The sequence below is a fragment of the Bufo bufo genome, chromosome 6, assembly GCF_905171765.1.
Source record: "Bufo bufo chromosome 6, aBufBuf1.1, whole genome shotgun sequence".
In the NCBI taxonomy this organism is placed as follows: domain Eukaryota; kingdom Metazoa; phylum Chordata; class Amphibia; order Anura; family Bufonidae; genus Bufo; species Bufo bufo.
This window is the reverse complement of record NC_053394.1, coordinates 432,201,658-432,226,335: the sequence shown is the minus strand read 5'-3', so window position 1 is coordinate 432,226,335 and position 24,678 is coordinate 432,201,658. Positions and strand designations below refer to the sequence as shown.

At 45.6% G+C, this 24,678-nt stretch overlaps 1 protein-coding gene across 3 annotated transcripts in view; it reads left to right on the top strand.

The window, feature by feature from the left end:
* LOC121004842 (zinc finger and SCAN domain-containing protein 20-like) overlaps window positions 1-19,516 on the top strand; it is a 71,272-nt gene extending 51,756 nt beyond the window's left edge. For 2 of the 3 annotated variants that reach the window (XM_040437232.1, XM_040437231.1), the window contains exons 2-7: window positions 8,986-9,849; window positions 13,507-13,620; window positions 16,173-16,232; window positions 16,405-16,552; window positions 17,305-17,908; window positions 18,004-19,516. In XM_040437232.1, coding sequence (XP_040293166.1) covers window positions 8,995-9,849; window positions 13,507-13,620; window positions 16,173-16,232; window positions 16,405-16,552; window positions 17,305-17,908; window positions 18,004-18,145 — 1,923 coding nt within the window. In that variant the 5' untranslated portion in view covers window positions 8,986-8,994 and the 3' untranslated portion in view covers window positions 18,146-19,516. Of the gene's footprint in view, window positions 1-1,323; window positions 2,157-8,985; window positions 9,850-13,506; window positions 13,621-16,172; window positions 16,233-16,404; window positions 16,553-17,304; window positions 17,909-18,003 lie in introns of those variants that run through there. The other variant, XM_040437230.1, reaches the window with a different exon arrangement.
* Window positions 19,517-24,678: the final 5,162 nt, after the last annotated feature.

Sequence of the window (24,678 nt, the reverse complement as noted above, 5' to 3'; positions counted from 1 at the left end):
GGTCTCAGGTGCTGGGACACCCAGCCTGGTTTTTATTACAGTTGTTGCAAATACAGGTCCGCCCACAGGGTTTTGAAATCCAACCAATCAATATGTTACAACACATACAATGTAAGTACAGCAACCAATCGTTCACGCCCCTAGGGGACCAGAAGGGAGACTGTGACAAGGACAGATATGTAGCAATTCAGGATACAGACACAACACATCCCCACAATGCATCATGCTTTCCTCCTCTCTGCCCTGGAGACAACCGAGGAGCAATCCAATTATCTCTCAGGACAAAGGGAAATCACCAATACACATGTGGGGACAACAGGACAGACATCACCATTTAAACACACAATGGGACAATGGCACAATGGAACAATAGAAACACACCCAGCATATTCCTCCCCTCTGTCTATCCACTCAACTATCTCCCAAGCTGACAAGTTACACTTATTATAAATTGTTACAACTTTGTGAGTTTACATTGTCCATACATATAACTTACGGTACATCAATTTAACCAGTATAACCTGGGGACAAACCTATCCAAAATTCACTTGAATAGGTTCAGGGGTTTAAAAGTTAGTATGGGCCATAATCCTGAGGCAAGAGGCCAGCAGCCAGGCCCCTCCAAAACCCAGTGGCGAGGTTGGTTTCGCCACAAGGATGAACTTGGTAAGTATATCTGCTTTACTAGAGGTTTATAGTTATTGGGGAGTCACAAATAGTCTGCAGCCTCACAAAGTGGCCGACTGCTGTGTAAGATGCGTCCTCTTTACAAACAGTAACGGGACACGGGGCAGCTTTCCTCAGGTGTAGAACATATTAGTGGATGCATTTCAGAAGAAGAAGTGGCGTGGGTCTACTCATGTGTTAGGTAGGGTAATGAGACAACGTCTGATGCCCAACGCTCCTAAAATTAGGAATGATGAGGTAAATGTGCCTGAATTGGGATCCATATGTTTCTATATTAGAGGGGCAAAGGTTTAAAAGTAATATCAGGAAGTATTACTTTACTGAGAGAGTAGTGGATACATGGAATAGCCTTCCTGCAGAAGTGCTAGCTGCAAATACAGTGGAGGAGTTTAATCATGTATGGGATAGGCATAAGGCCATCCTTCATATAAGATAGGGCCAGGGGCTATCCATAGTATTTAGTATATTGGGCAGACTAGATGGGCCGAATGGTTCTTATCTGCCGACACATTCTATATTGTGTGAGATGCCAACATCACCCACATTTTGTAGTGTCTTACTTTTACTCATCTCGTGAAATTGGTTGTTTCATTAAAAAGAAAATTGTGTTTCTTTTGTCTCAATCTTCGCAGGAGGACAAGATGCCTCATTGTATTGTGTTAGGCTGTCCGCACAAGTGTGGCGAAAAGGATAAGTTTCCGGGAGTTATAATGCATTCTTTCCCCCGATCGTTGGATCGAATAAAGGCTTGGCTCCTCCAAACTGGTCAGATGTTTGAAGACTTAGATGGATTGGCACAACGTATCTACGATGGGAAAAAAACCAACGCTCACCGCCTTTGTTCAGCACATTTTACAATAGACTGTTATATAGTGAATACATTCAACAAAGTTCTTCGACCCAATGCCCTCCCAACCATTTTCCCTCCACCTGGGTTCTATCATGGCCGTAAGCGGGCACGGAAGCAAAGAAAAACCAAGGATTCAGGTCAACTTTCCAGCTCGCTGCATCACTCGCTTTGGCAGAAATCGTCTGAAAGAGAAGCCTGGACTGAAAGAGAGTATTTTTTTCAGGGTGCAGAAACCCAGACTGACCGGTCTTGTTTTGATGCAAGAGATCGTCCCCGATATGACAGATCTGTATCGGACAAAGGACTCCAGCAGCTTCTTCGTGAGTGTTCTCGCCTCTTTGAGCACTCTATGCTAGATGCTCCCCAGTCTCTGCTTGCTGGACTTAAAGAAGAGCAGGTCCAATACCCGTGTGCTGAACGTGAATATAAGTTCCCTCCTAAACCACAGGAGAATCCGAGATTTCTGAGGGCTATAAAAACTGAAAATGTTGACGAGCACCCTGTAAACGAACATGAGGATGCTATTCGTCGCGTTGAAATTGACTCCCCTATGGAAGAAGTGAGCCATCTAATGTTTCCTGGCTTGGAAGACAAAATAAACTCCAGATGTCTTCTTAAGGTTAGTATGACAGATTCATCTGCAAGCATTTGATGTTTTTGGTGTGGAAAGTCATGTACACGTCTGATTCACCCGTCCCATGCTGCATGTGTTCATACACCACCAAGAACCATTTCAAAAACACACCTCACCCAATCATCTGCACCTCACTTGATCATCTGTGCCCATATATATGTTAGACAATCTGGGGATGCATCAATGAACGTACGTTGTAGTGTCTGTAATGATCCGTCTGTCAGTACTAATTACTGTGACTCTGCGTTCCAGGACAATGGTAGACGATCTTCAGGTCCCAAATTTAGTTTATTGTTTTTTGTTTTTAAACTTTTTGTATTATTTTTATTTTTGAATAAATATCTTTATCGATAATGTCAATGATAGGATAGAAGTCATGTGGATTGTATAAAATGTGTACAGATACAGATAAATACCATTTCAGTAAACTGGAGATATATGAATGTGCTTCACTTTGATGGATTCTAAAGTAAACGTTTGTCAGTTCTGGATCAAAACAAATCATGGACTGGTAAGTACTTTAACCCCTTCCACCTACAGTGTGTAGCTGTAGATCCTGGTTTTGGAGTCGGGGGATCTACAGTCTTTAGTGGTAGATCACGCCACATAGAAGCTGTCCTCCCAGCAGTTGATCTTTGGCAGAGGAAAGCTTACTTTTGCCTCTCCTGCTCCTTCGCTGTCCTACACAATAACATTTTTCGCTCACTGGTTCCTTGTGTTCATGTATAGCTCCCATATACCAGCTGAAGGTGAGGGACACGCTAGAATTCATTTAGGGACCTTTGTCTTTAAAAACTATGAGTCCGACTCATTTCAGTCCAGGGCCAGGACCCTTTTGTTCTAGACAGAATCTGGATTATTGCTCATACATTTATCTGGATGTATTATGAGAAGACGCAGCTCAATGGGCAAACGGCTATTCTCCGAAGAGTTGACAGGAAAAGAGGATGACAAGCATAAAGATAGATGAAAGATATCACAGAATTCATGGAGATCTGAACAGAACTCGGACATGGTGGAGAAGCACTTCTCAGGGATTCAAAGCTTACCTTATAAGAGGTTCCTCCAATAATCCTGACCATACAATGGCCATTGTAGACCAGCAGAAGACAGACCTATCATGTATTTGATCAGTCTGGACTCCTGGCTGCTGTATGTACTGTTCTTTAGAGTGTCCTGTCTTCTGGCATCCTAATGGTGATAATTTCCATCATTGTATTCACTCATCTTCCTAAATTTATTTTAGAGCATCATTGTCCTTTACAATGAGCTGGGTCTTCCTGTAACGTCTACAATGAGTCGGACCTTCTGTCTAATTTGTATCGTGAATGGAAGGTTTCTCTTGGACGGTTGAGGAGCCACCCTCTTGCTCTCCTGGATGTTCCTCTTGCTCTCCTGGATGTTCCTCTTGCTCTCCTGGATGTCCCTCTTGCTCTCCTGGATGTCCCTCTTGCTCTCCTGGATGTCCCTCTTGCTCTCCTGGATGTCCCTCTTGCTCTCCTGGATGTCCCTCTTGCTCTCCTGGATGTTCCTCTTGCTCTCCTGGATGTCCCTCTTGCTCTCCTGGATGTCCCTCTTTCTCTCCTGGATGTCCCTCTTTCTCTCCTGGATGTTCCTCTTGCTCTCCTGGATGTTCCAGGCTGAAGTCTCTCAATTTGAGTTCTTCTTGTCAAACCAATCAATAAATAAAAATGTGCTTGTTTTATTCTGCTCTCCGCAGGTGGACAGCAATGCTCTATTTTATCGTAGGTTGCCCACACAGATGTGGTAACACTAACGCTGGGTTCAGACCTGAGCGTTCGCGATGGAGCACTCTGTATGCGCGATTGTACTGGCGTTTACAATCGCGCATACAGAGACAAGCGAACGCCCATTGTCGCGCGTTCCTGAACATCTATGTACGGGAACGCGCGACAAAACGCCCCAAAGAAGCTCAAGAACTTTTTTGAGCGTCGGGCGTTTTACAGCGCAATCGTACGCGCTGTAAAACGCCCAGGTAAGAACCATTCCCATATGAAAGCATTGGTTTCTCCTTGTTGAGGGTTTTACAGCGCGTAGGAACGCGCTGTAAAACGCGCAAGTGTGAACTTAGGGTAAGATCTGTTGACTGAATGATGGCTTGGCTTCTCCAAACAGGATTAATGTCAGAAAAAAATCGACTCTTTAGGTCAAGCAGAAATGACAAATATTGTCTTTTCTCTGCACATTTCACTTCTGGTATGTACTTGTTGAAAGTAGCAGATTCCACAGATCTGATGTTCTCCCAAGCATTTTTACTAATTTATGAAGCCTTTGTATGGGAGCATTTTAAAGTGTAACTGCCGTTTCATTTTCTTATACTGTAATGGTATAGTGTGCCCTACAGTATATGTGCATCTGTGTTTTAAAATTTAATCATTTTCTGTTTTACATGATAAAAACTCCCACAAATGTGCGCCACTTTACCATTGTGCAGCCCTCTCCTCAGTGCGTTGCCATGTGCAGTCTGTCTTCTCCATCTTCCAAACAGGAGACGTATCAGCTCTGGGCGGAGGAGCTCAGCCCTGGATGCGCGTTCAGAGTGTTGGCTCCTCATCCTGCAAGGAGTCTGTGATGCCTACCCCTATATCTTAATTTAAAGAGGTATGGCATATTAATAACATACCATAAGTGAAAATGCATTATACACATCGCGCTGCTGGAGGGAATCGGCACCGCTCATCTTCCTTCACAGCAGCGCAATCTGACAGTGTACATCGCGCTGCTGGAGGGGAGAGCTGTGTTGGAGCTTGCTAGGAGGAACTAGGTGAGTATTTGGCTATGTTACTAAAGTATAGGGGGCACCTGGCTGCAAATATAGGAGATCATGCTGTAGATAGGGTCAGTAAAGTAAAAGCCTCAGTGGGAAAGCAGCACAGGTTACAATAGCAGACTATTACTGATTTCATGTAATGCAGGGCTTGTCTCTGGTTAGCTGTATGTGAGAGGATACGCACTGCTCTTGGGTAGTGGAGGAGGTTGTCTGCATTCTGATTGGTCCTGCTTGTGTGCTAGTGCATGTGAGGAGAGCAATGGCTTATGGGAAGTGAGGGAAACACAGGACGGCCTCAAGAAAGGGCAAAAACATCACCACAGGAAGTGCAGCAGATGCCATTTTAGGAAGAAGCTGAAATACAGGCACAGAGAAATATGGTTGCTAAGGGCTGGATACAGACATCAGAAAGGTAAAATTAGCAGAAAAATGCAGCTTTATGAATATCTTCCCTTCAGCATCACATATGTTAGGAATTTCATTTTTGGTAGTGAAATGGCAGTTACACTTTAACCAGAAAAGGAAGAGAAAACCCCCCAAAAGATTCTGGTCAACGTTCCAGTCCAAAGATTGTACAGATCTGCTTGAAGGTTGGGCAACTCAATGCCTCTCCATTAAAAAGTGCTCCAACAGGTCTTCATAGATGTTTAACCATTTCATTGCCGAGCGATTTTCAGAGTTATTTTTTTTTTTTTTTTCACTCCCTGCTTTCTCAGAGCCATAACTTTTTAATTTTTCCGTTCACTTTTCACTTTTTCCGGGTTTTTTTTGCAGGATAAGTTGTTCTTTGTAACGGGACCATTTACTATTGCATGTAGTGGGACGCTGGAAAAAATCCTGATGGGGTGGAAGTGTAAAAAAAAAAAAATTCTATTCTGCCATAGTTTTGTGTTTTTTTTTTTTTTAGGGCATTCCCTTTACGGCAAAAATACATTTACTCCATTCTGCGGATCAGTGTGATTACAGCGATCCCACATGTTAATAATCTTTCTTGTGTTTTAATAAAGACTTTGGGAGAAAAAAAATTGCTTTGTGAGTTTTATTGATGCCATTTTGGACTGTGTATGACTTTTTGGTCACTTCTTATGCAATTTTTTTTGGGGGGGGGGGGAATATCCTGAATCAGCCATTTTCTTTCCATTAAGACATTCACTGTCTGCATAAATATGTTTATATTGTAATAGTTTGTACGGTTTTGGGACGCGGCGTTGCAAATGATCTTTATTTTTTATTTTTAAAATAGGGGAAAGGAAATGATTAGAATTTTTATGTTTTTTAGACACTTTTTTTTTAAAGTCCCCCTTGAACATCGCTTCTCCCATAGAGTGCAGTGAATTACCATCAAAGGCTATAGGAGATTTGCTGTGTTCCTATGGAGCCCTGTAGGAACTATTGCTGGGATAGCCTCAGATCCTTCAGAGGGACCAAGGCTACCACAGATAGCAAATGGCTCCCGAGTGCACAGTGCTCTCAGATGCCGTGATCCCAATTGACCACAGCATCTGAAGGGTTAAACGTCTGTGATCGGCATTAACATCGATCAGACATTTAGCTTTGGGTCTCCGACATATGAAATAGCAGGCACCCAGCAGGTATGGAGCCCACTAAGCTCCTGAGTAGGCGCCATATTCAAAGACTTTACTTCCGCCATATATAGTCATAGGGTGGTAAGGAAGTGGGTAACCGAGAAGCTACATCGGGACCTTGTTAGCGGTATTGTTACTATCTTACACAACCAGTAGATGGACAGCTCTGCCAATTTTACTGACCACAGGCCCTGTGAGGTTAGTATGACAGATGGGAATATCCTGGATGTTGTGGAGAGTCCTTCTAGACCAGTAACCAACCTGTACACATGGCCAAGGTCTGTAGTCCTTATGCAGGTTGAACTGAGCCTAGTACTATTAAACGGGCAAAGGAGCTTTTAGGCCACTACAACCATGATGAAGGCTGGTCGGTAACCGATGGTGGCTGACCCAGGAATATGACAGCAAGAGAAGACTATGGACAAACATTTTAAGTGCTTTGCAAAATCATGTATAGGTTCGGTGCCCAAACCAATACAGATCTTTACTGTAGAGAATTCCTCATAAAGTTCTTCTCCAGGAAACATCAAGATTGTACCTTCTACACTTCATCTGGAATGGAAGAGGTCTCTTGACTAAACTCGGCTGGCCTCTGGAAGGAATGGCTCCCTTCCTTGGAGGACACCAGTAAACTGTTTCATACGTGTAATCGTTTTAGGAGGCACTTCTGGTCCCAGTTACTAGATCATATCCACTGTCCATGTGCACTGGTTTGGTTTCTCGTTTTAGTCTTGACTGTACGATTCACTGGTAACTGAGCACATTATAATGTATGGTCGTGTGATCTTATATGTCACGGCTTCTCCTGGTATCCTCCAGGTTATTATCTCTAGACTGTATATTACCCCATGTGAACTTACAATCAAAGGTCTACAGAAATGGTCGGTCATTGCTGGACCTCTTCTGGAATATCCATGAGTCCTGCAATTACTTGGTGTCTAAGAGATATTAGGGGCAGTAGATTGTAATGAAAGATGGTGAAGAATGTGAGATGGGACTGAGTCCTCTTCCGGAAATTTTTCTCAGTCTGGTATCTGCTTCTAGATGTAGGTTTTCTATGGGACTAATTTATAGGAATGTATAATATGATTTATTTCTGTTTATCACAATTGTAATCTTGTATACCGTATTTTTCGCCCTATAAGACGCACCCCCCCAAAAGTGGGGGGGAAATAGCAGTGCGTCTTATGGGACGAATGCTGCATTTTGCAGAATTTTAAATGCCGCGCGGCGGGTGTATCATCTGTCAGGGAGGAGGGGGTGGGGGCCGGCGTCTGCTTTTATAATGACCGCGGGGCCCGTGCAGTGACTGTATTCTACTACACGGGCCCCGCTCACTGTATATAATCATATCTGTAATTGCTATGTGCGGTATATAAATCGGGTAATCAGCGCCTGTATACCGAACTTACAAGCGCTCGGTAGGAGGGAGGAGGAGGGGCGGGCGGCGCGTCACTCACCACGTCACGCGCCTGCACCGCCCACTTTATGAATGAAGCAGGCAGGCGGCGTGGGCGCATGACGTAGTGACTCACGCTGCCAGCGCCCGGCCTCCCTCCTCTCTGCTACCGAGCGCTTGTAAGTACGGTATACAGGCGCTGACTACCTGATTATATACCGTACATAGCAATTAACTACAGATACGATTATATACAGTGAGTGGGGCCCGTGTAGTAGAATACAGTCACTGCACGGGCCCCACTGTCATTATAAATGCAGATGTGACCCCCACCCCCTGTATTGGGGGTCATTCACACTACAGGGACACTGTTATGGAGGGGATCTGTGGATGACACATAGCATAAGATGCTATATATGTGTCATCCACAGATCCCCCCCATAACTGTGTGATACACAGATCCCCATAACAGTGCCATCCAGAGACCCCAATAAGAGCCACCCACAGATCCCCCATAAGTGTCATCCACAGATCCCCCATAACAGTGTCATCCACAGATCCCCCATAACAGTGTCACCCACAGATCCCCCATAACAGTGCGCCATCCACAGACCCCCATAACAGTGCACCATCCACAGATCCCCATAACAGTGCCATCCAGAGACCCCAATAAGAGCCATCCAGAGACCTCCATAACAGTCACCCACAGATCCCCATAACAGTGTGCCATCCAACGGATCCCCCATAACACTGTGTCATCCACAGATCCCCCAGAATGGTGTCATCCACAGACCAATTAGGTCAAAAGCACACCTTTTGGTTCAAAATATTTTTTTTCTTATTTTCCTCCTTAAAAACCTTGGTGCGTCTTATAGGGCGAAAAATACGGTAAAACCTGTGCGACCACTGATGGCTAAGTAATCTTCTCAGCCCCCATGTAGTGAGGTAGTTAGCTCTTGGCTTATGTTCTTCAGTATGTTGAGAAATGTCTACGAGTGAAGGGATGTGTGAAATAACTTTGTCGTTGTCACTTTTCAGGCTGAAGAGATGCCGAAATGTGTTGTGAAGGGCTGTCCGCATTTCAGTGGGAGGAAGAAGAGCACCCCTGGAGTGACTCTACACATGTTTCCCAAGGACCTGACCACTATTAAGAAATGGCTTCTGCAGACTAAGCAGGACTTTGGTGACCTTGATTTTTTTGCACTGGGGATCCTGCAAGGAACATTGGGTATTCTCCGGATTTGCTCTGCCCATTTTGCCCCAGAATGCTACGCTTTAGTTGAGTCACAAAAAGTTCTTTTGGAAGGCGCCATTCCGACTATCTTTTCGGAGAGGGATAAACCACCTAAGAAAAAGAAGGCTTTGGTTACTCCTGTATGCCCAAACCTTTACAAGCCTAGAAGTGTGGCGGCAAACAGTGCGTCTATGGTAATGAATATCACTCCATGGGGAGTTAACCAACTGGTAATCCCTGTCAATAAAATGAATCAGGACAATAATATGGTCACGAATGATTGTGGGGTGAAGTCTGACATGTCAGCAGCAAAATATAAGCCAAAAGTTTGGCACAGTAACCCGGGAACTCAACCAACAGATGTTGGAAGTTGCCTCCGTCCCATGGATTTACCAGACGTGACACTTCGTGAACAGCGGAGTACTATCACTGAGACCAGCCCGATGCTCCCTCAATGGTCATCTGAAAAGGAAGACAGAGCTGACCAGTGGCCAGTGTATGAGAACAATGTGGGTGACGAATCCTGGAAAGTTACGCACGACCATTTCTACAGCGCACCACATAGTGACAAGTATCAGGACCCGCAGCGATGCTCGCCGACAACAGCGTATATAGAAAGTGATGGTCTTGGGAGCTATTTTGAAGACACTCATTCAGAGAGTGAACTGGTATGTTTGTTTCAGTTGCACATTTGGTAAGGAGTGGGTTGTCCCTATGGACCTTGCTGGTGGAAGCCAAACTAGGGTTGCATGGTCCAAGAGACCTTTCCTGCAGGCACCATTGACCGGAAGCAGCAGGGTTCATAGTGACAACTCACTTTGGAGCTTTAACCGCTTGCCGCCACGCTAACGCCGAAAGGCGTCATTGCTGCGGCGCTCTCAGGCTACACTAACGCCGATTGGCGTCATCTCGCGTGAGCCGAGATTTCCTGTGAACGCGCGCACACAGGATCGGAAGGTAAGCGAGTGGATCTCCAGCCTGCCAGCGGCGATCGTTCGCTGGCAGGCTGTAGATGCGATTTTTTTAACCCCTAACAGGTATATTAGACGCTGTTTTGATAACAGCGTCTAATATACCTGCTACCTGGTCCTCTGGTGGTCCCTTTTGCTTGGATCGACCACCAGAGGACACAGGCAGCTCAATAATAAGTAGCACCAAACACCACTACACTACACCCCCCCCCCCTGTCACTTATTAACCCCTGATCACCCCATATAGACTCCCTGATCACCCCCCTGTCATTGATCACCCCCCTGTAAGGCACCATTCAGACGTCCATATGTTTTTTACGTATCCACGGATACATAGATCGGATCCTCAAAACACATACAGACGTCTGAATGGAGCTTTACAGGGGGGTGATCACCCCATATAGACTCCCTGATCACCCCCCTGTCATTGATCACCCCCCTGTAAGGCTCCATTCAGAGGTCCGTATGTGTTTTGCGGATCCACGGATCTATGGATCGGATCCGCAAAACACATACGGACGTCTGAATGGAGCTTTACAGGGGGGTGATCAATGACAGGGGGGTGATCACTCCATATAGACTCCCTGATCACCCCCCTGTCATTGATCACCCCCCTGTAAGGCTGCATTCAGACGTCCATATGTTTTTTACAGATCCTCGGATACATGGATCGGATCCGCAAAACACATATGGACGTCTGAATGGAGCCTTACAGGGGGGTGATCAATGACAGGGGGGTGATCACCCCATATAGACTCCCTGATCACCCCCCTGTCATTGATCGCCCCCCTGTAAGGCTCCATTCAGACGTTCGTATGTGTTTTGCGGATCCGATCCGTGGATCCGTAAAAAACATATGGCCGTCTGAATGGAGCCTTTCAGGGGGGTGATCAGTGACAGGGGGGTGATCACCCCATATAGACTCCCTGATCACCCCCTGTAAGGCTCCATTCAGACATTTTTTTGGCCCAAGTTAGCGGAAATTTTATTTATTTATTATTATTTTTTTTTCTTACAAAGTCTCATATTCCACTAACTTGTGTCAAAAAATAAAATCTCACATGAACTCACCATACCCCTCACGGAATCCAAATGCGTAAATTTTTTTAGACATTTATATTCCAGACTTCTTCTCACGCTTTAGGGCCCCTAAAATGCCAGGGCAATATAAATACCCCACATGTGACCCCATTTCGGAAAGAAGACACCCCAAGGTATTCCGTGAGGGGAATATTGAGTCCATGAAAGATTGACATTTTTGTCCCAAGTTAGCGGAAAGGGAGACTTTGTGAGAAAAAACAAAAAAAAATCAATTTCCGCTAACTTGTGCCGAAATATTTTTTTTTCTATGAACTTGCCATGCCCCTCATTGAATACCTTGGGGTGTCTTCTTTCCAAAATGGGGTCACATGTGGGGTATTTATACTGCCCTGGCATTTTAGGGGCCCTAAAGCGTGAGAAGAAGTCTGGGATCCAAATGTCTAAAAATGCCCTCCTAAAAGGAATTTGGGCCCCTTTGCGCATCTAGGCTGCAAAAAAGTGTCACACATGTGGTATCGCCGTACTCGGGAGAAGTTGGGCAATGTGTTTTGGGGTGTCATTTTACATATACCCATGCTGGGTGAGATAAATATCTTGGTCAAATGCCAACTTTGTATAAAAAAATGGGAAAAGTTGTCTTTTGCCGAGATATTTCACAGGTCATTTTTTACACATTTTGATTTCAAACTACTTCCCACACATTAGGGCCCCTAAATTGCCAGGGCAGTATAACTACCCCACAAGTGACCCCATTTTGGAAAGAAGACACCCCAAGGTATTTTTTCTTTTTTTCTTACAGAGTCTCATATTCCACTAACTTGTGACAAAAAATAAAAAATTCCATGAACTCACTATGCCCCTCACGAAATACCTTGGGGTGTCTTCTTTCCAAAATGGGGTCACTTGTGGGATAGTTATACTGCCCTGGCATTCTAGGGGCCCAAATGTGTGGTAAGTAGTTTGAAATCAAAATCTGTAAAAAATGGCCGGTGAAATCCTAAAGGTGCTCTTTGGAATGTGGGCCCCTTTGCCCACCTAGGCTGCAAAAAAGTGTCACACATCTGGTATCGCCGTACTCAGGAAAAGTTGGGCAATGTGTTTTGGGGTGTCATTTTACATATACCCATGCTGGGTGAGATAAATATCTTGGTCAAATGCCAACTTTGTATAAAAAAAATGGGAAAAGTTGTCTTTTGCCAAGATATTTATCTCACCCAGCATGGGTATATGTAAAATGACACCCCAAAACACATTGCCCAACTTCTCCTGAGTACGGCAATACCAGATGTGTGACACTTTTTTGCAGCCTAGGTGGGCAAAGGGGCCCACATTCCAAAGAGCACCTTTCGGATTTCACCGGCCATTTTTTACAGATTTTGATTTCAAACTACTTCGCACGCATTTGGGCCCCTAAAATTCCAGTGCAGTATAACTACCCCACAAGTGACCCCATTTTGGAAAGAAGACACCCCCAGGTATTTCGTGATGGGCATAGTGAGTTCATGGAAGTTTCTATTTTTTGTCACAAGTTAGTGGAATATGAGACTTTGTAAGAAAAAAAAAAAATAATCATCATTTTCCGCTAACTTGTGACAAAAAATAAAAATTTCTATGAACTCACTATGCCCATCAGCGAATACCTTAGGGTGTCTACTTTCTGAAATGGGGTCATTTGTGGGGTGTTTGTACTGTCTGGCCATTGTAGAACCTCAGGAAACATGACAGGTGCTCAGAAAGTCAGAGCTGCTTCAAAAAGCAGAAATTCACATTTTTGTACCATAGTTTGTAAACGCTATAACTTTTACCCAAACCATTTTTTTTTTTACCCAAACATTTTTTTTTTAGCAATGACATGCAGAACAATACATTTTGAGAAAAATTTATATATGGATGTCGTTTTTTCGCAAAATTTTACAACTGAAAGTGAAAAATTTCATTTTTTTGCAAAAAAAACTTTCAATTTTGATTAATAACAAAAAAAGTAAAAATGTCAGCAGCAATGAAATACCACCAAATGAAAGCTCTATTAGTGAGAAGAAAAGGAGGTAAAATTCATTTGGGTGGTAAGTTGCATGACCGAACAATAAACCGCTAAAGTTGTGGAGTGCCGATTTGTAAAAAAGGGCCTGGTCACTAGGGGGGTATAAACCTGTGGTCCTTAAGTGGTTAATCAGTGCCTACTGTCACTATCCTTTTTGCACTATGAAACCTAATACTGTGATTTTGAAAGACAACATTTTTGAAACTACAGTAGTTGTCTGCTTGCTGACCAATGCCCAGTGTCTTATCTTCTGTTGTATGTTCTCCCCATAGTTCGCAATGTTGCAGAATGTGGCCAACATCTTCACGATTAATAAAAATAAGAACCTAAGGTCGAAAAGGATCTTAAACCAAGCCTTGGAGATCATCTCCCTGATAGCTGGAGAGGTGAGCCTTGTTTTTATGCACTGAGGAGAAACGAGGGGCTCAGGGTCTGTTCTAGTGATTTCAAGGTGTCCCAATATCCTATGGCTAGGTGCTGAACATCCCTTGTGAGAAAATGCACTATAAAAAAATCTGCACAGTTTTCGCAGATATTTTGGTAAAATCTCATCTACTTTGCTGCTATTGTGAATGTTGTGTATTTTCCACCCGCACTTTACCCTGTGTGAACATTCCCTTAAAAGTTCTTCCATCAGTTCTGCTTCCTCCATTGCATAGAAATCCATGAGCTGTAACTTCACCCCTCCTTCCCTTAGTCCGTCCATAGACTTAATATATGACGTAATTTGTACGTTCTATAGCTTTGATGGATGAGAGTCCTCCAGCCCAAGAACCATTGTCATTGGGGGTTTAGAGTGTTGAACCCCAGCCAATTCCATTGGCCCTGAATGTTGTGTAGATTGGCCAGACCACTATGGAGCTGGTTGTAGATCTTCGACTGGATATCAGTGACATGAGACCTTTAAACATTAAGAGCTTCTGGTGCTCTATAGCGCATTGCAATCACTCAGTGTTGGAGACTGGCCGATCTGAGTCCATGGATGGCCTGTGAGCCATTTTGACACACTTTAGCGAGACTAACCCCCTTTATTCCAATTTTTTGGTGGTCTTTGTTCATACAGTCAGGTCCATAAATATTGGGACATGGACCCAATTCTAACATTTTTGGCTCTATACACCACCACAATGGATCTGAAATGAAACAAACAAGATGTGCGTTACCTGCAGACTGTCAGCTGTAATTTGAGGGTATTTACATCCAAATCAGGTGAACGGTGCAGGAATTACAGCAGTTTCCATATGTGCCTCCCACTTGTTAAGGGACCAAAAGTAATGGGACAGAATAATAATCATAAATCAAACTTTCACTTTTTAATACTTGGTTGCAAATCCTTTGCAGTCAATTACAGCCTGAAGTCTGGAACGCATAGACATCACCAGGCGCTGGGTTTCATCCCTGGTGATGCTCTGCCAGGCCTCTACTGCAACTGTCTTCAGTTCCTGCTTGTTCTTGGGGCATTTTCCCTTCAGTTTTGTCTTCAGCAAGTGAAATGCATGCTCAATCGGAGTGATTGACTTGGCCATTGCAGAACATTACACTTCTTTCCCTTAAAAAACTCTTTGGTTGCTTTTGCAGTATGCTTTGGGTCATTGTCCATCTGCACTGTGAAGCGCCGTCCAATGAGTCTGAAGCATTTGGATGAATATGAGCAGATAATATTGCCCGAAACACTTCAGAATTCATCCTGCTGCTCTTGTCAGCAATCACATCATCAATAAATACAAGAGAACCAGTTCCAATGGCAGCCATACATGCCCACGCCATGACACTACCACCACCATGCTTCACTGATGAGGTGGTATGCTTAGGATCATGAGCAGTTCCTTTCCTTCTCCAAACTCTTCTCTTCCCATCAGTCTGGTACAAGTTGATCTTGGTCTCATCTGTCCATAGGATGTTGTTCCAGAACTGTGAAGGCTTTTTTAGATGTCGTTTGGCAAACTCTAATCTGGCCTTCCTGGTTTTGAGGCTCACCAATGGTTTCCATCTTGTGGTGAACCCTCTGTATTCACTCTGGTGAAGTCTTCTCCTGATTGTTGACTTTGACACACATACACCTACCTCCTGGAGAGTGTTCTTGATCTGGCCAACTGTTGTGAAGGGTGTTTTCTTCACCAGAGAAAGAGTTCTTCGGTCATCAACCACAGTTGTTTTCTGTGGTCTTCCAGGTCTTTTGGTGTTGCTGAGCTCACCGGTGCGTTCCTTCTTTTTAAGAATGTTCCAAGCAGTTGTTTTGGCCACGCCTAATGTTTTTGCTATCTCTCTGATGGGTTTGTTGTGTTTTTTCAGCCTAATGATGGCTTGCTTCACTGATAGTGACAGCTCTTTGGATCTCATCTTGAGAGTTGACAGCAACAGATTCAAAATGCAAATAGCAGACGTGAAATGACCTCTGGACCTTTTATCTGCTCATTGTATCTGGGATAATGAGGGAATAACACACACCTGGCCATGGAACAGCCGAGAAGACAATTGTCCCATTACTTTTGGTTCCTTAAAGGGCTTCTACCACCAGATTTGGTCCTATTTAGCTGACTGACACTAGCGATCTGCTAGTGTCAGCAGTCCATAACAGTTTTTAAGGTGAACGGCAGCAGACAGATGATAAGTAAGAACACTGTTATGGACTGCTGACACTAGCACATCGCTAGTGTCTTTTAGCTAAATAGGACCAAATCTGGTGGTAGAAGCCCTTTAACAAGTGGGAGGCACATATGCAAACTGCTGTAATTCCTGCACCGTTCACCTGATTTGGATGTAAATTCCCTCAAATTCCCTCAAATTCAAGCTGACAGTCTGCAGGTAAAGCACATCTTGTTTGTTTCATTTCAAATCCATTGTGGTGGTGAATAGAGCCAAAAACTTTAGAATTGTGTCCATGTCCCAATATTTATGGACCTGACTGTATGTGATGTTTTTTTCCATGGTTTTCCAGGAATGGGTCATTGTGAACAAGAACTCTATCCATCAAGGCGTGCACCAGCTGACCGGAGAGGTGAGCAGCCATGTTGTCTCATGCTAGTGACATTCCCCAACCTTTGATACCGGAATTCATGAGTTCTGTAAGAGAGGAATATAAACGGCTATTGAGCATTTCTGTTACTGAGGAGACGGTGGAGCAATCCGTCTGCTCTGCGGTCAGCTAATAGAAGTCGCATGTTTTTCAGTTTCCCGTGAAGTGTGACGACGTGGCCGTCTACTTTACAGTAGATGAATGGAGCTATATAGACCAGCACAAGGATGACTACGCGGACTTTGTTACAGATAATATCCCAATGAATCGCACATGGGAAGTCCCAAAATATTGGGATTCTGGTAAGAACTGCTTCACGTCCCTGTGATGGCACTGTCGGCTCTGCTGCATATGGGCATCTTCGCTTAGCCCTGTAGATTACTGGGAGGTCATGGCTATATGGGATGATTTGTTCCATGGTGCACCACGTGATGCAAGTTCTCCATAATGCATTGCCCTCTACAGGACAGTGGAAAAAGCAGCATCTTATCTGTTTTTAACGTCCAGTTTTCGTCCTTCTTGCATCAGTTTTTAACAGCCATTAAAAACCGACCAGTTGGCTTTTTTTTTATGTTTTAAAAACCTCAACACCTGCAGGGCCTCCAGTATATATTATTCCCCCCTAGTGGCCCCAGAACATTTAATGGCCCCCATAGTGCCTCCTGTATTATAAATGGCCCCCGTTTATATAATGTCTCCCTCTTTCCCCGTAGTGCCAACGAATAAAATTATAAAAACCTCATACTCTCCTCACCACAGGCACTTGGCGGGGACACTTGCTCCGCACTGGATGCAGCAGGACCTGACGCTCCCAGCATAGAGATGTCACATGATCAAGCTGATGATGTCAGGTCCTGCTGCCTCCAGTGCGGAGCAAGTGTTCCTGCACCTGCCTGTGGTGAGCAGAGTATTCTTCTGAGGACTAACAGCTAGGACCTGTGTCATCCTGTGATTGAGAGCTGACAGAAAACTGGCAGAATTGGGAATAAAGCTTTGTATGTGACAAGAGTATAGGACTGTGCCTTGTTTTTGTACCTGACAGATCCCATGACAGATCCCATGACTGAGGATGATGATATAGAGAATATCCCAAATGAAGTAACCTCCTCAGACTGGGAACCAGGCAGCGAATGTGGCAGCGAATCTGAGAAAGAAATAGATGAAGAGCCCAGCAAGAGCCCTGAGAGACCATATAAGTGTGAGAAGTGTGAAGAGGCTTTCCTGGATACAGAGTCTCTGGAGACACACAAAATAACACACGTGGAGACGTGCGAGGACTGTGAGGAGCAGTTCAGCTCTAAAGCAGAACTCATCAAACACCGGGCCGAGAACCACGCTGTCAAACGCTACGCCTGCACCATCTGCGGGATCCAGTACGACTACAAGTCTCAGTTCGTCATACACCAGAGGGCGCACACCGGGGAAAAGCCCTTCGAGTGTGAAGAGTGCGGGGTGAAGTTTGGCTACAAAAGCAGTTTGCTGGTTCACCAAAGGAGGCACACAGAAGGAAAAACGTTTGAGTGCAGCAAATGCGATAAACGGTTCGACAAAAGAAGCGAAATGATCAAGCACGAGAAGATCCACACCAAGACAAAGCAGTACAAGTGCCAGAAATGTGGGAAGACGTTCGTCCATAAAGGGCGTTACGACAAACACAAGTGGGCTCATGATGACTGCTAAAAACCTTTTGTATTTCAGAAACGAGACTTGAGTTTTGGGTGTTTATTTTATCTTTTTTTTTCTGTTTTTCTAGGTCAAGCGACAAAGAATGCGAGATGGCCAACTGTGATGAAATCTACTACAGAAAAAAGTACAAGTGCCGGAAATGTGAGAAAAGGTTTGTTCTGAAATGGGCTTACGAGAAGCACAAATGGACTCATGATGGCGAAGACTGAAGACGTTTCACATCTTTTTGAACAGAGACTTGACTTTTTGGGTTTTGTTTACTTCTGTTCTTTCTCGTTTTTCTAGGTTATGTCTGGGAGAGAGGTGTGTTTAAGAGTTTGTTGTTGTACCACATCATCTCCATCAGGTTGTCTTGTCATGTGGAAGTTCTGCTTCCTTCTAGCTTCTCGGAACTGATGTAACCTGGTCATCTGGTTGATGGACCAATGACCTGGTTGTCGGTGCCAAGTCCATTCTAGTCTATAGTTCATTCAAAGCAATAGTTACATCCATCAAGTGATTTAGAAAATAAGGAAATGTCCACTGTATTGATTGGAGCCCCCCTTTGGCTGGTACCTGAGGGGTTGTCCAAACAGAACAGTCTATTTTTGGGGTGGGGCATTTAAGTTCAGATTTCTTCATAGACATGCCAATAATATGAATGATGGAACCAAACCATCGACACCTCTGTGGACACCAATCATTTGTGATCACAATTGAACCAATGGTCTGTCCGTTTTTTTGTTCTTAGCCAAGTCTACCAGATTATTGCCACTGCTGTGGCCCCTTTAAGAGATTTCTCAGGAACGATCCATGATCAGTATTACTACTGTTGTAGTGCCTAATGATAACATGGGGTGACGGAGTTGTGCCCTCTGTACAGACGCTTGCCAGCATGGGAAGGGTATCCCCCCCCCCAATTAAAGGGGTTGTCTGGGTTCAAATCTGAACCTGGACACATCTCCTCCTTGACCTAGCCAGCCCCTCAGAGATGAGCATTTCATGCTCTGATGCTATCCCTTGTCCTGCACTGAATCGCACAGGGCAAGGGCTTTTTCTGCAGATCCAGGTGACATACTAGGTCTCTGCCAAGCGGTGGCTTCCACCTAGCAGTGTTCCGGGTGACGTCACCGGCACTAATGGACGGACTTTAGCACTGCCCTAGCCTGTAAAACATAAGTGCCGGTGACATCACCAGCAACACTGCTAGGTTGAAGCCACCGCCTAGCAATGTAAACAAAAAAGCCCTTGCCCTGCGCGATACAGTGGGGGGGGGGGGGGGGGGGGGGGGTATGAAATGCTCCAATTCCCATCTCAGAGGGTCTGCCTGGGTGAAGGAGGGGATATTTCCGGGTTCTGAACCTGCACAACCCCTTTAAATCACAATCACTGCTCAATGTCTGCGCACATGTGCTGAGGTCAGACACTTTGAACATAGCCGCCGGTAACAATGTACTGAATAAACAGGAAGGCTGTAGTTACTTTCAACTATTAGGACTTCTCTTCTTAGGTTTTTACACTGGTCACTTTACATTTTATATGTTTATTGAACTTGTTTAATAAATTTGTATTCTAAAAGAAAGGAATCGGATGCGGCTGTTCTGTAGGCTCCTTGGTGACCCTAGTACGACACACATAGCACTGCCGAGGTCACAACTAATGCACATGAATGGGGTTGCATTGCAAGTAGTGTTGAGCGAACTTGTGTTTTAAGTTCGGCGTCTAAAGTTCGGGTTATCGAAGTATCCCGTTATGGATTCCGCTATCCCATAACGGGATAATTCGATAACCCGAACTTTAGACGCCGACCTTGCAATTAGTGTTGAGCAAACTTGTGTTTTAAGCTCGGCCTCTAAAGTTTCGGGTTCGGGTTATCGAACTATCCCGTTATGGATATACCGAACTTTAGACGCCGAACTTAAAACACAAGTTCGCTCAACACTAATTGCAAGTTACTGTAACCGGACAGTCACAACTCGCACGGTGTTACAGGAGTTGCCATAAAACCTGTATCGTTATCATTTAAAGGGGTTTCCTGATTATTTTATATTGATGACCTAGATTCAGAATTAGTCAGTGATGGCTAACCTCCGGCACTCCAGCTGTGGAGAAACTACGACTCCCAGCATGCTCCATTAATTTCTGGGGAGCTCTGAGAACAGACAAGCAAGTGTCCATCTTGGGAGTTGTAGTTTTACCACAGCTGGAGGTTAGCCACCACAGGGATAGGTGATTGATGGGGGCCTGCACATTACGTAGTGGCCCTATTCATAGGCCATGTGACCGCGCAGGCTGGGGAAGAGGCAGCAGTCTCTCCAAAAACGGATAGGCTGCGGAGCTGGACCCCCCTGATAAGATATTAATGACCTACGATTAGAAAAACATGACTGCTTTCAGAAGCACCACACCAGGCCTCAGGTTGTGTGTGGTATTGCAGTTCAGCCCTAATGGAGTTGAGCTTCAATACTAATCACAATGGATGGATGGATGGATGGAGGTGCAGCTGTATTTTGGAAGAAAGCAGCTATTTTTTTTTTTTCTAATCCTGGGCAACCCCTTTAGTTGGGCAGAAGAATCTTCATAGGGGCACCATCTGTGATGATGTCACATCATGTCCTGCAAAACGGCAAATTGTCTAGAATGGACCATCTGGTGAAGTATCCTGTCCCATCAACAAGTTCGCTTTCGTGTTGTCATCAACCAGAATGTTATAATCTCAAATATCATAAGATTGCAGGGCGAGTCCTCGAGCTCCGGCCACTGCATAACAAAGGGGCTACAGTAGAGCACTGGTGCCCCCAATCATTGGTGGTGAAAGATCATAGGCTCCACTGTGTCATCCTCTCACCTCTATGGCGTGTTAGATGGTCCTTTCAGGCTGCCTTGGAACCCAGCCATAGATCACCGTTTATGGCAGACCTGGGCAAACTACGGCCCGCGGGCCGTATACGGCCCGGCGGACCTTTTAATCCGGCCCCCGGGCGGAGCCAGAGGCGTGCCAAGCAACGATACCCCTCCTCCGCGAATGAAGAGGACTTCCGACTCGGCGTGCTGCGTGTGGCATGGCGCGGTGGCAGGGAGGCAGCGTCAGCGGCAGTACTGTCTAGGTAAGACACAGCAGGGGGGGGGGGTGCCTCGTGCGAGCCGTACCCGGGACCCGGCCGCAATTATTCCCTTCTCTGTAACAGCGCAGCGCCCGCGGCTCTCATAGTATCGGCTGTGACTGTCTGACACTGACAGTCACAGAGCCGACAAGCATGAAGCTGCGGCCGCCTCCCCCTGTGCTGTGTGTAGTCAGTGTGACTAACACATGGCTGATCATCTCTGAGCATTACGTTTCTAAAGGCAAGGGGGGGGGGGGGGGGGTGTGTACTTTTGTAAGGGGGGGGGGGGTGTTCTGTATATGATGGGGGGGCCGGGGGGGTGTTCTGTACACAAGGGGACAATGGCTGGATTCACAGGGGACAATGGCTGGATTCACAGGGGACAATGGCTGGATTCACATTGGACAATGGCTGGATTCACAGGGGGACAATAGCTGGATTCACAGGGGACAATGGCTGGATTCACATGGGGACAATGGCTGGATTCACAGGGGGACAATGGCTGGATTCACAGGGGGACAATGGCTGGATTCACAGGGGGACAATAGCTGGATTCACAGGGGGACAATGGCTGGATTCACAGGGGGACAATGGCTGGATTCACATTGGACAATGGCTGGATTCACAGGGGGACAATGGCTGGATTCACAGGGGGACAATTGCTGGATTCACAGGGGACAATGGCTGGATTCACAGGGGGACAATGGCTTTCACTAATATGAGTCACAAATAGTGAAAAATGTTCATTGTTTTGGGAAATTTTGTTTAATAAATTTAAATTTTTTTCTTGTAAGGCAACCTCACTTTTTCATTGTTTAACTATAACAAGTACTCGTACCAGTTGTCCAACAATGATATTTACTGCTTTTTATAAAGAAATACAATTGATTTTATGCAGTATTGAGTTTAGCCTTTTGGCCCGGCCCTCCAAAATATTTTCAGTTTCTCATGTGGCCCCATCGAAAAAATAATTGCCCACCCCTGGTTTATGGGATTCTGCATGTCATCCATGAGCGGCACGATGGCAGAGTGGTTTGCACTGGTGGGGCCTGGGTTCAGATCTGACCAGGGACCACGTCTGCATGGAGTTTGTAAGACAGTGACGGGCCTCATATACAATGGAAGGTATGTGTCTCCGAGACTGGTGCAGGAAGCATATTGAGACGTGCCACCAAGGTATCCGGCCTTGGAGTGGAAGCCACTAGCTAGAGCAGGTATGCCCAACCTGAGGCTCTCCAGCTGTTGCAAAACTACAACTCCCACCATGCCCAGACTACCTACAGCCATCAGCTTACAGCAGGGCATGGTGGGAGTTGTAGTTTTACAACAGCTGGAGAGCCGTAGGTTGGCCATGCCTGAGCTAGAGTGTCTACTAAGGGCTCTTTCACACCTGCGTTCTTGTCTTCCGGCATAGAGTTCCGTCGCCGGGGCTCTATGCCGGAAGAATCCTGATCAGGATTATCCTAATGCATTCTGAATGGAGAGAAATCCGTTCAGGATGTCTTCAGTTCCGGAACGGAACGTTTTTTGGCCGGAGAAAATACCGCAGCATGCTGCGCTTTTTGCTCCGGCCAAAAATCCGGAACACTTGACGCAAGGCCGGATCCGGAATTAATGCCCATTGGAAGGCATTGATCCGGATCCGGCCTTAAGCTAAACGTCGTTTCGGCGCATTGCCGGAGCCGACATTTAGCTTTTTCTGAATGGTTACCATGGCTGCCGGGACGCTAAAGTCCTGTTTGCCATGGTAAAGTGTAGTGGGGAGCGGGGGAGCAGTATACTTACCGTCCGTGCGGCTCCCGGGGCGCTCCAGAGTGACGTCAGGGCGCCCCAAGCGCATGGATCACGTGATCGCATGGCACGTCATCCATGCGCATGGGGTGCTCTGACGTCACTCTGGAGCGCCCCGGGAGCCGCACGGACGGTAAGTATACTGCTCCCCTGCTCCCCACTACTACTATGGCAACCAGGACTTTAATAGCGTCCTGGCTGCCATAGTAACACTGAAAGCATTTGGAAGACGGTTCCGTCTTCAAATGCTTTCAGTACACTTGCGTTTTTCCGGATCCGGCGGGCACCTCCGGCAACGGAAGTGCACGCCGGATCTCAACAATGCAAGTGTGAAAGAGGCCTAAGATAGATAGTGGACACTGTTGCTACCTAGTATAGCTGGTATCAGCTAATCCGGGCCTGGCTTTTACTGGGAGCAAGCAAAGAGCTGGGTGGGTGCTTACTCCCCACGATCCACTCCGGGGTTTACACGTGGCTCATGTCCACGATTGTTTTTTAAAAGTCAGCAGCATGAAGCAGGGTGTGTCTGTGGAGTGAGCGGCTGCAGATCACAGAGTGCAAAGCACGTGTGGAGCAAACACCGGCCTGTGGACCGATTACCTGACCCGGCTGTAACTGAACTCTAAGGCCTTTTTCGCACGAGTGTGACGGATTACGTCCGGATGAGTCAGTGAAACTCGCACCACTTTGCAAGCAAACTCAGTCAGTTTTATCTGTGATTGCGTTCAGTTTTTTCAGCGCGGGTGCAATGCGTTTTTCATGTGCGTGATAAAAAAAAACCTGAAGGTTTACAAACATCTAGCAACCATCAGTGAAAAACGCATTGCATCCGCACTTGCTTGCGGATGCAATGCGTTTTTCACGGAAGCCCCATTCACTTCTATGGAGCCCAGGGCTGCGTGAAACACACACACACACACTTTGGCTTCCTATGAAATTCACCATCGTGAGTGTTGTGTTGGGGTCCAGCCACTGACTTCCCAGGGAGTCTCCTCAGCCACACAACTATCTCTGCATTTTTGAGCCCCTGTGAGAAGAGCGCCTTACAAATGTCGTTGACCGGCTGCGGACAGTCATAACTTCACAGTTGCACATAAAGAAATTCCCTAAAGCACTAACCTGTGTATGAGCATTTCAAGTAGTGACCACCTGGGTTCCTTGGTCTCAGCAGGACGTCGACTCCATGCATGCTCTGTCTTCCTCAGTTTCTGGAGAGAGTGGACATGGACCCCTCGTTCTCAGAGGTTCCACCATAACACTTCCTACTAGGACAACCCACTCAAGTATGAAATTATATTACACTTAACCATTGCATCAAGAGGCCATGTGTGGTCCACCTCAAGGGAATAGATGTTTGGCTATGATGTATGATGGACTAGTCTCAGCTTTGCCGTTTTTAATTCTCACGGTTACAATTGTATTACATTTATTTGCTTTGGTGTAGAAGCTCCAGATCCACCACCGATGAGGAAAGAAAACCATTACATATTTTAAAGAACATGTAAATAAAAGGATAGGATATTAAAAAGGGTTGTCCAGGATTTTCTTATTGATGGCCTATCCCCAGTGACCACGTGACAGATGTACGGTGACAACACTGGCCTAGGATGACGCTGGGGCACTCACCGGAGCAAAACAGCCACTTCGTACAGCTGATCGGCAGGGGTGCCAGGAGTCGGACCCCTGCTGATCTCATTGATGACCTATACTGAGGATAGGCCATCAGTAGGAAAATCCTGGAGAACCCCTTTAATGATGTTTCTCCTATACATGGGATCCACAATTTTTGCATGGATGGGGCAGTAGTAGCAGAATGAAAATTTGTACAAATAGTGACTATGTTTGGAGTCTCCCTTTAAACAGCCCTC